This window comes from Cheilinus undulatus, linkage group 9, assembly GCF_018320785.1.
Source record: "Cheilinus undulatus linkage group 9, ASM1832078v1, whole genome shotgun sequence".
Classification (NCBI taxonomy): Eukaryota; Metazoa; Chordata; class Actinopteri; order Labriformes; family Labridae; genus Cheilinus; species Cheilinus undulatus.
In genome coordinates this window covers 25,688,276-25,704,962 of record NC_054873.1, presented here as the reverse complement: position 1 = coordinate 25,704,962, position 16,687 = coordinate 25,688,276, and the positions used below count along the sequence as shown (strand labels likewise).

Here is a 16,687-nt window from a genome sequence, read left to right as displayed (position 1 = left end):
GTTCACATCTAGCAGCTTGTGGACACAGGGGAAGTTTGGGTCAACTGGCACGGCTTTGCTAACCTTACACAGCAGTAAGACAGTTTGATTTACCCATTGCATTGGATATGCCTCACATCCATCGTGCCAACTGCCCATAGTCTGTGTTTGAAAAGGGCAGAACCTTTAAAAAAATTCCCAGAGGGTGACTGGACAAACGTTCTGTGTGTCACATTCATAATGGCGAATCAGAGCCACAAAACATGACGTAGTTGGCATGTGCAACCCTGGACAGTAAACTGCATAAAGGTGGACTTGGCAGGCAGCCGCTATCTCAGTGTAAATCTTTGCTCACACTGAAATCTTCTTTCGGTGGAGAAACGTGATCCAGTGGGATAAAAAACTGCTGCTATGGCTTCATCTAAGATATTACCGGTTGTAATTGTTTACCATCTTGCAGTAAAACGAAACCCAGCCAATAGCTACCCCCTCATTCTCCTCAAATAATCACTCTCAGAGCAGGCACAAAAGTTTCAGATTGTAGCTTTGCAAGATAAATCTGTCTGATGCCAGACATGGAATCATGCCAATCCATTACCTTTGCAAGGTTACAACTTTGTCTTCATTTCTACCAGGTATACAGCTTACCCTGCACCAAACGTCTGTCAATCTCATGGACCAGTTTCCCTCTCTTATGAACAAGAGTCAAAGAAAGTCAAAACCTTTGCTTGAAGCATTGATTCAGTCCAAGGAGAGAAATCCACTGTTTTATAGCAGAGAACAATCCTAACTGTGACCCTCTTCCCTCAGTGGTGTCTTTGGATCAGCTTAATGAATATAACAAGCACAAAGGGCAAAGGCACGACCCTAGAAGAAGTACACGCCTACTGCTTACAGGTTTGTCTTTGTACCAAGGATACAGACAGTGTTCTCACTTAGATTATTCAGGGACTGGTTGGCTTGTAACAACAGATAACATGATCCATGGTGAATACAACTGTGGGCCGTTCTTAGGGCTACAAAACTTGTAGATTGGACAATCATCCCAGCGACCCTGCAAGGGTAAAGAGTTGGACTACCATTCCACAAACAGTATGGAAGCCATACTGTTTCTCTTTTATGTGAAAATAGCCTATGGCTAAATAGTCCTTTGGAGGCTGAGTAGTGTGCTGTATATGTAGATTAGTGTATATCTTGATAGCTGGAGGAACCTTTGTAGATATGGCAAGCCACCACAACCAACTGCTGTTTCACTTGCAATGTGTCAGCATTAAAATCCCTCTGCCAAAGATAAAGGTAAAACTTTCCCTGGATCATCCAACTTTGCCTCTATCACAGGCCGTGTTTGTTGGGCTCAGCCATTCCTCAAAGTGTCCTCCCAATGCATTACAGTTTGTGGAAGCCTTTATGAGACTCTCTCTATAAAGTCCCCTAATCTCCTGTACTTGCTTTGCAAACAAAGAAGCCTTGCCCTCCTTACCTCCTAATACCTGTCTGCAGCCTCTGGAGACCGAAAGGCTTACCAAGCTTAAAAAGTTCTTTTTCAGCCTTGTGGCTTCTATCACCACTGACATCCACCAACAGGGTCCAGAATAACAGGCAGCATCAGCCTTTTGGCCACAACCCCTATCATTTGTTGTCATTCTCTTGTATCAACATATGGAACTGCATAACAAGCTAAATTACCAAACTTCCTCTGATTATGCAGAGCACTTTGCCCTTTCACACAGCACTTGTATGCTTTCTAATCTAGTTTTAATAACTAGTCTTAGCTCATTGTTGTAGTTGTACAGTAACTTTAATTTTCAAAGAAAAAACTTAGGCAGTTTGAGGAGTAGGCATAACAAAATAATTACAGCTGCAGTACACTATGTGAGAGTTTTGAACATACCTGCAGCTATTGAAAAGGTAAATCCACAAGGAAACTCACAGGCCACTAATGGACAGTGCAACTAGAGATCTGTGACTCTTTAATTCTATTGACAGCCGCAGGAAGGCATTTTTTTCCTGTTATGTGCATTTTTATGTGAATTTACCTTTTCCCAAAAAACAGACACAAATCATCTCGTATTATTCGTAAACATTTGCAGACAATATATCTGATTCTCTCAGACTGTGCTACTTGTGCTAGCCTTGTGATAAATGAATTTATTGTAACCTTGAAAATGTTTTCATAATTTACACAAATTTTTTCTTTGACATTTCATTCAAGGTTACTCATTCCTGTCATCTTTCCTTACTAGATGTTTTAAATGGAGCTTTAAACCTTACAATGTTTTTTGTTAAATGTTTCTTAAATACATTATACAGTGTGAACAAACAGAATGCATGTCTTCTCTTGTCCATGAGCTGCTTATCTTGTGTACGTATACTGTCTCCTTACTTGTCTTAGAGGTACCTACAGTACAGGAGAACCTTTGGTTTTTCTTTCTTGACGAGTCTGCTGTCATCCCTCTTCGGCATACCTCCTCCATGCCATGCTGTCCACTCCATCACTTTCAGAGCCTGCGATACCATAGTGACATCACTTACTAAATGAGATAAAAATTGGATTACAACGAGCCATCACTCTCAGCAGCTCTTCTTCGTCTGACTCTAACTCATCCTCACCCTCACTGTTCTTGTCCGCATCTTCATCTCCCAGAATATCATCCTCCTCCTCCCCCGCCTGGCGGTTGTCCTGTGTGTTTTCTGAGTTAACGGAGGGCTCTCTGTCCTCAGATGCATGTGCGTCGTTTGCAGCTGCAGCATGGTGTTCTGGTGTGTCCAGAGACGTGCAGGGTTCACTCACTTCAGTGCGTTGACTCGTGTTTGTTTGCTCTGGTGTTTCTGGGGGTGTATAGAGGGGAGAGGTATCTAACTGTACTAGCTTGGCTTTTATAGGAACAAGCTCTGGGGTGGGTGGAGGGGTGCTTGTCTGCTTAGAGAGGGGTGAGGACAGCAAAGGTGAGTATGGTGGTGTCTTCACACGAGGTTTGCGTATGGGTTTGTCTATTTCTGCAGAAGCGATTCGGGCATGACTGAAAGGAACGCTGGATTGAGAGGAGGGGCTGGTTCCAGGGTCAACAGGCTCGATACTGGAGGTTGTTTGTGTTGTTTGTAAATCAGGAAAGGTGAAAGTGGGAGTTCTAGTAGCATCATGGGCTGTGGAGCCTGGCCTGGTGCGCGGGAGCTCCTCGGCAGGTTCAGGGGATGTATCTGTTGCTGATACAAGGTTTTCTTTGGATGGAGCCGCTTCCCGGGTCAAGAGAATGGGGCTCACATCCACAATTGCTAGATGAAAGGCGGGTGAACTGCAGGAGCTTTTGGTTGGCGTAGAAACAATATTGTTGAAGATCACTGGGCTATTAGCAGGTTCACTGGGGATGAAGCTGGTGTCCGATGCAGCAGCCGGTCTGGGTGAAGCAGCTCCTTGGCAGGTGGGGAGTTCTTGGTGAATATCTGGGAAGCTGAAGGAAGGATTGCAGGTCCCTAACTCGTCAGTGCTGAAAGGTTCTTCTTCCATTTGCTGCAAGGAGCTACGGTGACTTAACTGTAGAGACACAACAGTCGCTGGGTCAGCATTTCTAAAAAAACACTGGTTAATTATAAGGAGGGAAGTGGCCTTTAAGCAGCCAAGCAGTCAAACCTTTTGCCAGTGGGAGTGAGTAGTTTAAATATAAGGTCCATCTTACCTGTTTCTTCTGGAGCTTATGGGCACTTCTTGTGGCCTTTATTGGTGGATAAGGCCTCATACTTGTCAGATAGTCAGGCAGACTAGTTATTGTCATGTGCTAATTCACGCTTTAGCACAAAAGACATCTGAATCAACTGCATAACATTTGAGAAACTTAATTAGCAGAGGGTAACTACAATTTATACATGATTGCTTTGGAAGCAATGAGTAAGTTGGACCTTGTATTGAGAGTAATAAATAGCACTTGTAGGATTGGCAGTTCAGACATTAACTTATTAAACACATTTTTGGATAAAAAATAGGGCTGTCAGCATGAATGTATTAATCATGGTGTATTAAGGTCCCTAATTAGTGCATTAATATTTTTATTGCAATTAATTGCACGCTTCATTGTTCCTTTCAGCTAACTTTTTGAGCCACTGTAACGTCTCCCTGTAGCCACAGTGATATAAAATAAATATGCCACTGCTCCTTAATGTCTCATTTCACTTAAACAAAACTCACAGACAGCTCAGAGTACAAGTCAACAGTCCTCTGTACCTTGTGTTATCAAACATTTAACTTTTTACTGTTCCTTCATTTCTTTTCAGTCAATAACAGGTTCTTTTTTTCTGTAGTTAAGTTCATGTCATAATTATCCATTTACCCAAAAGTCCTTATCTTCTTTTGAAAACAAAAAACAAAAAACAAACAAACAAACAAACAAACAAACAAAAACAACGGTCTGTGCAAGGAAGGAAGTTAACTACCTATAGTTTATTAAGTACAAAAATCTAAAATGATAGTAAAAGTTTCAAATCCAAAATAGTGGAATTTCAAAATGTGAGCAACGATGATTAACTACAGAAATTCAGAGAATTAAAAAAAAAAACTTCTAATTGTTTGACAGCCTTCAATATGACTGGATTTGAAGAGGACATTTTAATAAGAGCACAAAAGGACTGTAGACAATCAATTGATAAAAATCAATTTTAAAAAATCAAAGATATCAAGGCAAAGCAGTGCTTTCCAAATTTGGGGATGAAATCATTTTAAAAGGAATATTTTACCCATCATTGTTAAAATATATAGGGATGCTCGATACTGAGTTTTAGCCGGTATGCTATTTGCCAAAAGTATTTCAGCTGATACCAATGTCAATATCAATATCTAAATATAGTTCAGACCTACAACTCCAATACTTAAAAGACACAATTCAAAGTTTGGACAAATGAACAAATTTCATTCCTTTAAACACACTAAAAAGTGCGAGGAATTATGATGAATAAAGAAAAAGACTTCAGCTGACGTAGGTCTGTTGGTCCGGCCTAAAACTCCTCTGGCTTATGTGTTTGTACAGCCAATATTTACAGATTTTTATAAACAAAATACTGGTTGTAAATATCAGCTGAAATTTTCATATCTGCTAGCGCTCATAATTCACTTTTAAAGTTATATCAGCCGATATCAATATCATGCCAATTATATGCATCCCTTAAAATACATACATAAAACGAGTTCGGTTTAAAATAAATTATAGTCTGTAGGTGAGACTTATGCTGAAATGAGGTGCTAAAAATCTTTAAAACATAAATTTCGATGACAGTAAAAATATAGGGGTCTGCAGCTCTTTAAAGACACACAGACATCACCTGTGTAAAATTTAATGTACTTACATTCTTCTTCTGACCTTTCATACAATAAATGAATTAAATACTGTATAAAACAATAATGTGTTTCTTATGTAGCTTGGTCTTAATTTTGTTTTTCGTTGGTGTTAGGAAAGGCCTGTCTGTGAATGTGCACAGCTGTGCACAACATTATTTGCTTTAACCACCTCTAGGTACAGTGGGGGTCTGGGGGGCCCCAGTCTCTGGCACTGTTATTTTAAGGGTCCTTGGCTCAAAGATTGGGAACCCACGATGTAGAGCATGATTAAAATCATAAAACTCAACAGCGTTTGGCATCCAGCCTTCTTCAGATTCACTGATGTTTTACAGACAAGTGCCTTGGTTTCTTTGATTTTTTTCCTAGATGTGTTTATGCGCTCCAACAAAGAGCACTTTCTTTTGTCAGCACTGCAAAACTGCAAGCTTTAAGAAGCTCTCCACTCCCTTATCAATAAAAAGCTGGGGGGCAAATATACCTTTTACATAAATACTATACAGAATACTATAACTAGTTAAATAAGGGGGAGGCAAGAAAATATAGGGCCTCAATGAGAAGTAGCTTCAGCAAAAAATGGATAACTTACCAGTTGGAACCAGCGTAAACTCTGTGGGAATAAATGTAGTGAAGAATAAATCAGAAACTCGTCAACAAATCTTAGTAAATACCTCTCTGGATTAAAGGGATTAAGAATCTCACCACGTTGGGGTGTTTCCCCTGGGCCACACAGCCTCTCTCCAGTGGGTCCATCTGTCCTTTGTGTCTCCTCCTCAGCCATATTACCAAATACAGGAAACTTCCAAATATAGACATGAACACCATGCTCAGAAACAAGGCTTTACCCACAGTGCAGCCTGTCAGACGCTCGTCCACTAGTGCACCATAAGGGACTAAAGCACAGAAAGAGACATACAGGTGTTTCATTCTGCCAGCTCATCATTTATCTGTGATTTCTGTGAGTTTGTTAATGTTAGTTCTTACTTGGTTGGCCATCAGATAACACCTTCACCACTACAGTAGCAAAAGTGGCATCACCTGATTCTTGGTCAACAGCCATCACCTGAAAAATAATTTCAGTTTTAATCACATCTTATTTTTGTCTTTATTTGTTGTGATGTTTCCATAAAAGACAAATATGCTTTGGTGCAGGTCTGGTAAACTAGCTTCTGTAAATAACAGTGCTGTCACTTTCTTTTAAATTATTTATCACAGAAAATATACAATTTACCCAGATTAATCGTACTCTGATGTCATAAAAACTGTCAACAGCAGCTTTTAAACTTCATGAAAATACATGCTAAAAATTCTCTGGTCTTATTCTATCAACACTATCCAGGATAGATAAACAAAGATTGAATTGTCTTTTCAAAAAGGGGAAGAATGGAGCCAAATCAAAACATAACATTGGAAATAACCATCTTAAAACAGGGTAGAACATTAGGTCAATCTGTAATGCAATCATTCAGCATAATTTTAACTGCGAAATTGCACAAATGTTTTAAGAGACAGCTATTTATCTTATTGTCTTCTGTACACTTTAATTTTTAAATCCCATGTCAAACCTGCACAACATCCATAGAACACTGCATTATTATCTGTTTATGTGTGATTTCTATCTCCAGTTCTTTTGTGATTTAAACTGAATAAAGTATATATAATCTCTATGTTTATTTTTTTGTTATTGAAAGGCTTCTATTTTTATTTTATTTTATTCTGTTTAAATTTTTGTTTGATTTTACTTTATTCAAATGTAACCTTAACTTAGAAAGACTTAATACTTTTTCTGGCAATTGTGCATGCTTAACATGGGGGGTCTACACATGTAAGAGTTTCATGTTATGTGTCTTGAAAGCTGCTACTGGGTGCTTGAGTTTCCCCATCTTTTGATGCAATTAATCAAGATTAATAAATCACAAAGCCTGTAATTGATTTATAAGCTGATAGCACCACTTAATACTCGTCTTGCTTGATATACATGTGACTTGGTTAATGCTTGATCCTCAATTATTATCACATCAATTTTCTTTTTAGGGACATGCTGATTTATTTTTACATTTCAGCCAGTTAAATTGTATACCAACTTTTGAGTTCAAGCTTGAAAAACACATTAAGAATACCTGCAAGCTAAGTTTATTTTTTTCTTTTTAAAAGATGAAGTGTACACAATGCTCGCGTGTGTCAAAAGGAATTACACCTTAAGTTTTTTGCTCTTGCCATTTAAAAAATATGCAATGAGAAATGGATCTAGAAACATAAATTTAAAATAATGTCTGGTATGTATTTGCTGGCCTTAATCTTAAAAAACACACTCTGGGGTAAGTAAATTTTTTTCTTCTAAAGCGTTACCTGTAGAACATGCTTCTGCTGTGGTTGGAGATGATCAGTCCAGGCGATCAGAAGGCCCTCCTGTGTGATTCTGTAGACATCTGTATGGTTGGATTTAGGGCTGAAGGTGTAGTATATCATGGGGTTAAATCCCTGTCAATATGGAACAAAAATGTAGGAAACTGGTAACAACATTTCTCAAAAAAACAGAAATGCATTTAGTTTTTTTGCACTGTAGGTGTTTTCATGTGTTTGTGAGGTGCATACATGACTAAAGTCTTGATCATCAACATGTAACATCAGTGCTCTGTTGCCATAGGTGTTGACAAGGGCGACAGGGCTCTTCCCTCCAGTTACAAAGCCTTGATATTCAGCCATTTCAAACTCAGGACGAAACATGTTCACAGCCACAAATCGGACCAGCACTCTAGCAACAGAATATTTCCTGGGGTCATCGTCCTGATAAGCCTGGATGCAAAACAGACAAAAGGACAGCAAAGGGAAATTAGTGCTGAGAGAAATAGAGAACGCCATGTAAAACCTGCTAACACTTAGTATGTAACGCTTACCATGACCTGTAGATGCACCAATGGGGTTGTGAGTCTATCTGGCACCCCATGAACCAGTCTCACTTCCCCCGTCTCTCTGTCGATCAGGAAACGTCCATCATCATTTCCTAGTATGACCACAAACACAGTAATAGATGTGCTAATGTATCAACATTAAATTTTAATTTCAGCTTGCATGAGTATGTTTTGTACCTGAGACAATAGCATAGCTGACTGGAGAGTTGAGTCCTCTGTCTCCATCTACTGCATATATAGGCCCGGGAGAGAAGTTCAACACAATGTCCTGCAACATGAGAAAAATGTATGATCTAAAAATAGATCATCATGAAATCTAAGGCAATAACCTGTTGTATCAGACCACATAGCACTGGAGTGAAAGCCTTTGCAGTCAAGGATCTATAGCAGATGAACTTAAAGTTGTTTTCGTCAACGAACGTAATTAAATGCAAGAACTCCACAGGTAAGCCTTAGATTATCTCATCTACAGGATTGACAGATAGAGAGTGGTTTAAGTGTGACATCTATGCATTGCTGCTGCCAAGCTGAATGATCATTAATGGACTTAAAGGGGGGCAGGAGGCCAAAAAGTATTTTTCTAAAAGCACCAGCTGCATTTGGAGGAGTACCAAGGTGCAAATCATTTTCTAGAATTTAAGATAATAATAATAATAATAATAATAACAATGCCATTTTAGTCAGTACTAAACACATGCTCATTGATTTTGTTTGAAATGTCCATTCTGTGTAAAATGTTTGGAGTTTGTGTTCTGACTAAATAAACTATTACTTACTGTAACTATAATATGGGAATGGTGGGCTCAATCCCAATTCACCCTATGCCTTACCACAAAGCCCTGTCCCTACATTTTGCATGTCAATATCCAGGGGTAGGGTGTCCAAATTATTTTTGAAATGAAGGGGTAAGGTGAACCTTCAAATAGATATGTTCTAGTGGTACATCCCAAACTGAGTGATATGGAAAATCTAAAACCTTGTGAATTATCTGCAAAAGTTAAAATGTACAACAACAATCTAAAATAATATCATAATCTGGTTTTGTTTCAATTCATTGTAGTCCTTTTGATTTAAAAAAAAAGTGTTTTAAAATAGTCACTTGAAGTAGAAATGTACAGCTTTAAGCTTTCCCACTTCATATAGGAAGATTTCACCACTACCTCCATGTCACTCTGTTTTGAGGGGTAGAGGTAGAACCTCAATGTACACATGGCACACTTGAAGGCTCTTCCTAAAGCCTTTGTGATTGCTCCTTTGGGTAAATAATAACTGTCTCATTAATTTAGTTTGTTTATCTATAACAACAAAACTGGTCCAGAAACCAGAATAAGGTATTGGCGTGACACAGTACTCTACTTTAGTCTACTTCAGGTAAAAGATCCAGTTTTCTTAAAACTGGGATAAGAGCTTATCCAGGTTTCTGAAACCAAGATATTATGTGAGTATGCACAGCACACAAACAGGAGTGTACATATACGTCAACCCTCCATTGCTATTTCCCTGGTCTTCTTAAAGCTGTTTTGTAATGACAGGACATAGTTTTACCCCCAAGTCAAAAACTAAGTTGCCTAAATTCCTAGCTTTTAAGGACTATCAAATTGAACCAATGGACTTAGAGTTGCAATCATATGTATAGAAAACTCTAACTTCATGCTCCCTTCATTTTTTGGCAACACATGAAGCAAAGGATCAACATCCTGTTCAATAACCTGTATAACCCTTGTATATATATATATATTTATATATTTGAACACCTGAAAACAAGCCTTTTGTATCTGCACACTAACCACCAACTTTTGCTGCTTGACTTCAGCTCAAGCAGGACTTAAGAGCACGACGCACCCTACTCTACCCCTGATTGGCTTACCCTGATATTCTTACCCAACCAAACAACAAAGGCAACAACAAGTACGAGCCAATTAGAAGGAGAGTAAGGCCGGTCATGCCTTCGCCATTCTTAGAAACAAATACAGCAAACTACTGAATGATGTGCATTAGAGTGGACTGAGGAGTGGTTTTACTCTGTGGAGACTGAAAAATAAGAGGGTACACTCCATCACTGGATAATTCTATATAGCAGTAGTAATTTGTGTGCATTGTGTGTTTGTGTAACCTACCTCCTCCCCTTCTGTGACATTGGCAATGTAAACAGGGCTGGTGCAGATACGATTGGTCTCATTTTGGAGTAGAAACACACAGGGCAGAAACTGTGGATACTGGTCATCTCCATCCAGCACAAAGATGGTGATGTTGGTGCTAGTATTGAAGCGCTCAGCGGTGGTCATTTCCTGAGGGGATTACATAAAACAAGAGTGGGTTTTTTTGTGTCAAGAATTTAGAACTGAAAGCGTCTGGGTTAATTTCAGAGGTAATGTATTGTACTTGGCTTACCGAGGCGTGGATGGTGACACTGAGAGAGGTTTTGGTCTCGTAGTCCAGAGGCTTGGACAGGATCACCTCTCCACTGTTGGGGAGAATGATCTTGAAGTTCTCTGCATCAGGCTGCAGAACACACACAAACACATGATGCCGGGACTGTGGTTTTGACTTTTGTTTGTTTGGTATTAAAAAAGTAAAACTCACTGAAGTCTGGTCAATGGAGTAAATGATCTTGTCATTATCAGCATCTGTGGCCAGGACAGTAAAGACTACAGTGCTTACAGGAGTCAGCTGGAAAGCACAAACAACGGAGAAAGGCTTTTGAGCTTGAATCATGTGCATTTTGTGTATCGTTGCGCAGATGCATGTCTCTGAAAGTTTCCCACCTCACTGAGAGTAAGAGAGTGTACACTGTTTGCTGCAAATACCGGGGAGTTATCATTCTCATTGAGAATCTCCACCATGATCCTGTACACACTCTGAAACAGCAGCAATGAAAAAAACATACTTAAGTTTGAATTCAGCACAACAAATTCAGGATTTTGCAAAAGATGAGGGGAAGATGTGCACCTGAAATATGTCCTCTTCAAAACAGGTTAACTCAGCTGTTAGGAAAGGACCCTGGACCTGCGAGATGGGACAACAAAAAAACAAAAAACAGACAATGGACACATGCTTAGAAGGGAGGCATTGAAAATAATAATCTAAATATGAATTATTAATTACAGACTGCTGGGAATATAAATAATGTGGAAAATGTCTTGTTTTAAATGCTGCATAGCAAATTTAAAGCACATGGAAATATGATAATACTACTTGAGTTTTTTGTATGTTTTACCATCATATTTGGCCTCCTCTTATAGAATTTATTTTTGACTGTCATTTTCCTTATTTATTGTCCTGAAAGTGAAACAAATGCAATGCATATTCCTTGATCTACATTGTAATGCATTGTGTGTGTACAGAATATATGGAAATAAGCTACACTTTCTGCTTTTATTTAATCTAAAATTTGAATATTTTCCTTTATATTTAGCACTAGGAGAGTGCACACTGAAATAATGCTTTCAATTGTGTATTGAAAGAGGAATTTTAAATATTAACCTTCTTGTTGATATATTTGACAACTGGCATTACAGTCTTAAAATTTTCTAGTTGTATTAACTATCTTGAGTCTAGGAGTTTTTTCTTTTCAAGGGTAGCAAGACAGAAGTAGAGACACTGAGAGACGGAGAGACTTCTAATCTCGTTGACCTTGTAACAGCTGCCATAATGTAAGACAGCTGGCGAAGAAGGGGATGACGGTAAGAGAGATTGTGTTTTGTCCAAGAATGAGATTGCAATGGTGCAGCCTCTTATAGTTTATTCTAAACTTAGACACTGTTTCTTTATTGCACCCCCACGCAGTTACAGGTATTCCTCTAAACTAATGGGATTTCAATCCGTAATCCTCACATTGTATTCAAGGCTGTCTGATTATAAGAAAGCTCAGACACTCAGGTCAGTGATTTAGTTGTCTCTTTACCTCCTTGTCCAAGATCTTGTCAGCTGATGTGTTGAGCCGGATGTATCTTTCATCCAAGAAGAACCAATCAGCATCTTTTCCCTCCAGCCTCCAGTGAACCCCCTCCATCCGGGTGTCCGCCAGAAGTTCAGCAACAACCTCCCCCCAATGGCTGTTTTCTCTGATGGTGGCAAACACGTCTTGACCATCCAAACATCCGCCCCACCCTGACAGTCCTGTCAAACAAATTAGCAGTGTGTGAATCTACTCATTCTGGTCAAATTCTCTGAAGTGATTAAATGTGAAGCAGCCTTACCGGTTGCTGTGTGCAGACACAGGAACATGAAAAGTGAACAAACTAGACACAACTGAGACAAACTCCATGTCAGTTTATTGTCAGCCATTCCTGGGCTCAGTCAGGCCTCAGGATCCAGATCTTTCTAAGTGAAGAGAGGAAAAACAAGCACGGGTAACTAAACATGGTCATCCTTTTCACAGAAACTGTATGAATGACTGGGCTGGACCTAGGTTCACTTTGATACCAACATGTTTCAAGACTTCCATTAGACTAAGACCCTTTCCTAATGAACATAAAGGAGAGCACCTGTTGTATAATGCCATCAAATCCCCTTTAAGTGGGTTTCTTCCCAGCTTCCCCCATTCTAACACAGTACACTGAAGAGCAGACATGCTGTCGTTGTCCTATTTATTTAATATTTCTCAAATGAAAGATAATCAAACAGCCTTAAGCTTTCACAGACATTAAGTAATCATGGGTATAAATGCAGACAATCTACGCGGTCTGTCACTCTACAGACTGACCTGTTGTTGTCAAATCCTCTGCTGCTTGTCTGTCAGTCTCCATATCATCCTGACTTCTGATGGAAGTAACATCTCCGACTCCCCGACGTGCCTTTAAACACCTCTCAGAAGAAAGACAGAGGCAGTCTTTTAGGAAAATCAAAGTGGCAGCAATAAGCACCACACATACATGCACACACTAACACACGCACACTAACATACACCCTGACCCCCGCCTACATACATTAACAAGCAGACAGCAGCTTATGGTGTGTATCCTGGGATAAATGTCAGCCGCAGGGGCTAAACCCTGAGGGGCGGGGCTTACCTGGCCAGGGACAAGGACTGAGCCAATCAGATTAGATTGTCAGTGAGGTAAGAGACCGGGGTCACAAGTGAATTTAAGAGATTTGTCTGGCACAAAGAGATCTGGTCTTCATAAACAGCTCGCTATGCAGGCGAAGCTCAACAGTCAGTCCCACCAAGCTTTTATTCAGGCTCTATTTTACAGATTAACACTGGAAATGTTAAACTATAAATTTATACTACACCAAATATTACCCTTTAAATTATACTCTTTAAATGAATGCTTACATATCAATATAATTTAAATAACTGTATCAATAAAAAATGATTAAAAAAACAAAGAGTATCTGAATTGTGTAACAGTCTATGCTTGTTGGATTTGTTCATTCCCTAATGGAACCTGACATGGGATTAGCTATAAAACATGGCTGTTCAGATTAACCCACATCCTTTTTTCACACTTGCCCCGGCATGTATAGCCACACACACAGACACACGTACAGGTGTGTGACTGCACATTTCTCTGAGGCTCCTGCGATGAAAGCTGTCGTCTGGCTCCACAAGAAATGTTTTGGTTAGCGCAGGCATGTGAGCGGTTTCTATTGTTAGAGAGGTGCAGGGGGAGCAGACATTTTGGAGACTGAAGTTTGCCTCAGGGGAAGGTTGAACTACTCACAGTTTGCCACCCAGATCATGTATAAATATTTCTGCCAAGAAGCATTAACTGAACTTATTTTTGAAAATTATTACTCTCTAATGCGTCCCCTTTATTTTGTGTTGTCATAATAGGCTTATGTTGACAGTGCTGGACTGGTTGAATTTGTGTGCTGTGCCTGGATTAGACCAGTGGATGTCAGCAGAGTTGAGGATAAATGAAGTTATACTAGATGGATTTGAACAGCTGGCTGAGGCAACTTCCTCATCTGAATGTCTATTTTAAGAGAATTTGTTCTTAGTTTTTATATGTGTCATCTTATATAAAAATCAGCTAAAACTACAGAGATCATTCATCAAGGACTGTTGGTTTAGATCTAATTAAGCAAAAGTAAGCAAAAGCAAATTAAGCAAAAGTTTGTGTCTTAAAGGAAATATATGCTGGTAATGGCACTGTTGACTGGACAATCAGTCTAAAAATCTAAGTCTCTCTAGTAAATTATCTCTAAAAGTGTTCATTCAATGAAAATAATGCTTTGCACCAATCCATCTGACTTTGAGGGTCCTCTGAATTTTCCTCTTAGCACCACCATGAGTTTTAAATGTGTGATTTTAAGTGAAATGTCTTAACAGGCCATAGATATAATCCCATGAAATTTGGGGCAGACCTACATTATTCCCTTGGGACTGATAACTCTCATGACCCCCTCACTTATTTAAGAAGCCCCACCATCTTAAAACCGTTAGTTCATGAATAGAAACCTCCCTATATACTTTAAGAAAATAAAATACAATAAAGCATTTTGATTTCTGATTGGAGGAAATCTGGTTGTTATAACAGCTCACAATAAATAACAAGGAAATAAAATCTAAAGCAAAAAAGACACGTAGTGTGATTTACAGTTAATACAAGAAGCCAAACAGTAATGTTAATATTAGATATGTATTTACACTATGTACATTTTCACTTGTAGAAGGATAAAAACCTGAGAAAGACTGGTGGAAACAGAGCAGCACTTTCTAGCAATGACAGAGACAAGTTCTGTGTATTTTTCTCCAGCAGACAAAAACAATTCACCAGCATGAACAACCAACAGAAACTTCTTTATCTGGATGAAGTGCAACAGTATGAAAATGGTGCAGCACATTACAAGACCTGTTGTGTCCAAAGAACCTCAATCACAACACCACCGCCTTTTTGCATATATAGGAAAAAATAGAATTTCTACATTTCAAATTCAATTTCATTTTAAACCAAGTTTTTGATATCAACTACAATACTTTATTCTGTTGTTATTATTATTATAAATATGTATATTGCTTTGCAATAAAACTGATGTTTTCCATACCAGGAGAGCTAATTGCATTGAAATGAATTGAAACCAGTTTATAAAAACAGATATAGTATGTAGCAAATTGTTTGTGTGTGTTCAATTCAATTAGCAAATGTGAGCGTGCTGATCACTGTAAACATTTTAAGCACTGTCCCACTGAGCAGATTAACAGTCCAGTATCAGTATTTAGCTCCACTTACTGGTGTGACAGTGGTCTCACGTAGCAAACTGACTGTGACTTCTTAGTTTTGTTCTATGTTGCTGAAATCATCCTTTGCAGCAACCCTCTGTAGGCTGGGTGTGACATAGATGATCATCTTCCTGATCAAGAAAAGGCCCAGGAGGTACGAATGAGTGTGAAATGCAATTTCTGTCCCTACTGGTATTCCTGAGAGAGGATTTTTTGAAGGGGAAGAAATTCTGTAAACTACTGCCTTCCTAAAGTTTCTATCCACTTTAACAATCTGAATCTCTATGATAAAACGTCTGGCAATCTTCCAGTTTCTCCTGCATTATCAACGTCTTCTATCTGCCTTCTTGGCCTAGAGTTGCCATAGAAGGAATGAATTTATGCTGCATACCCACTGAGGCAAAGAGAGCAGGTCCTGTGGGGAAACATTTTAATTGTGATTATTACTGTCTAAGTGGTATGAGTCATGAATGAGGTTTAGTTTGGTATGTGGCAAAATGTTGGTAAGATTACGTTTAAAATCTAGCTCATTGTTCTCATGTAAGCCTGGCTCTCTTTTAGCAGGGGAATCTCCAATCTGGTACATCCATTTAAAAACCCTGGATGTTCTATCATCATACTAAAACACTCAGACAAGACAAGACAGAATAGGGTAAGTCCTTCTCTAAGAAGTCTCTGAGATAATAAACAGAGAAGAGATGAGAAGAACAACAACATGAGGGAAAATGCCAAGAGTTGGAGAGACAGATGGAGGGAGGGTTTAACACAGTGGGATACAACTTGGACTTTTTCTAAAGCAGTGAAACATGACTACTTGTGTTTACCCCACCCTCTCTCTCCCTCCTTGTACACATACACACATAGACAAACCTATGGCTCCTCGAGGATGGCTCCTCTCCAGTCTCCAGACCAGGTTTTAGCTGATTACCAAGACGGGGGTCTTTGGGAATCAACATCTATGAGCAGTGTTGGGTGGAGGGTTTTTTTCTTTTCCCTGACAAAATGAGGAGAAAAGGGGGACGAAAAGACTGCTCTTGTGGGAATGGAAACTACACGAGACACAGACAAAAGTGCCCTCAAGTTCACTGCACACCTGAGCTTTTCATTAACTCCCCTAGCTCATCAGATATAGCAGGTATCTTGAAAAAGAAGAGCAATAATCATCAGCTACTCACCATCCGCCTTCTGATAACAAAGTGAAAGTGTGTTGAAGAGATAGATGGCCTCAGGGGCAGTGGGTGTGAGTGTGAGAGAGAGACTGCAGAGAAGTGACGCCCTGCCTGCATCCAGATGTTTCATGTTTCCCCC

General features: G+C 39.2%; 1 protein-coding gene across 2 annotated transcripts; it reads right to left on the bottom strand.

Annotated features, from left to right (window-relative positions):
- Positions 1-1,661: 1,661 nt before the first annotated feature.
- On the bottom strand, positions 1,662-16,654 carry LOC121515586 (cadherin-related family member 5). 2 transcript variants are annotated; one of them, XM_041796419.1, is made up of 17 exons: positions 16,555-16,654; positions 12,917-13,017; positions 12,411-12,534; positions 12,116-12,330; positions 11,161-11,217; positions 10,977-11,069; positions 10,795-10,881; positions 10,603-10,713; positions 10,329-10,499; positions 8,389-8,479; positions 8,197-8,303; positions 7,895-8,095; positions 7,649-7,780; positions 6,284-6,362; positions 6,002-6,192; positions 5,889-5,909; positions 1,662-3,511 (listed from the first exon to the last, which is right to left on the bottom strand). In XM_041796419.1, exons 3-17 carry the CDS (start codon positions 12,496-12,498, stop codon positions 2,504-2,506), a joined length of 2,652 nt encoding a protein of 883 aa, XP_041652353.1. In that variant the 5' UTR covers positions 12,499-12,534; positions 12,917-13,017; positions 16,555-16,654; the 3' UTR covers positions 1,662-2,503. The 2 variants fall into 2 exon arrangements, with proteins under 2 accessions (XP_041652353.1, XP_041652352.1); XM_041796418.1 differs by lacking the exon at positions 16,555-16,654 and adding an exon at positions 16,250-16,336.
- Between the last annotated feature and the right edge of the window lie 33 nt (positions 16,655-16,687).

Excerpts from the sequence above, each read along its gene's own strand:
- LOC121515586 (XM_041796419.1), bottom strand. The coding sequence starts at position 12,498 with ATGGCTGACAATAAACTGACATGGAGTTTGTCTCAGTTGTGTCTAGTT. Across the intron at positions 7,781-7,894 it reads ATGATCAAGACTTTAGTCAT|GGATTTAACCCCATGATATA; the intron begins GTATGCACCTCA and ends CCATATTGACAG. Across the intron at positions 6,363-7,648 it reads AGCAGAAGCATGTTCTACAG|GTGATGGCTGTTGACCAAGA; the intron begins GTAACGCTTTAG and ends ATTATTTTTCAG.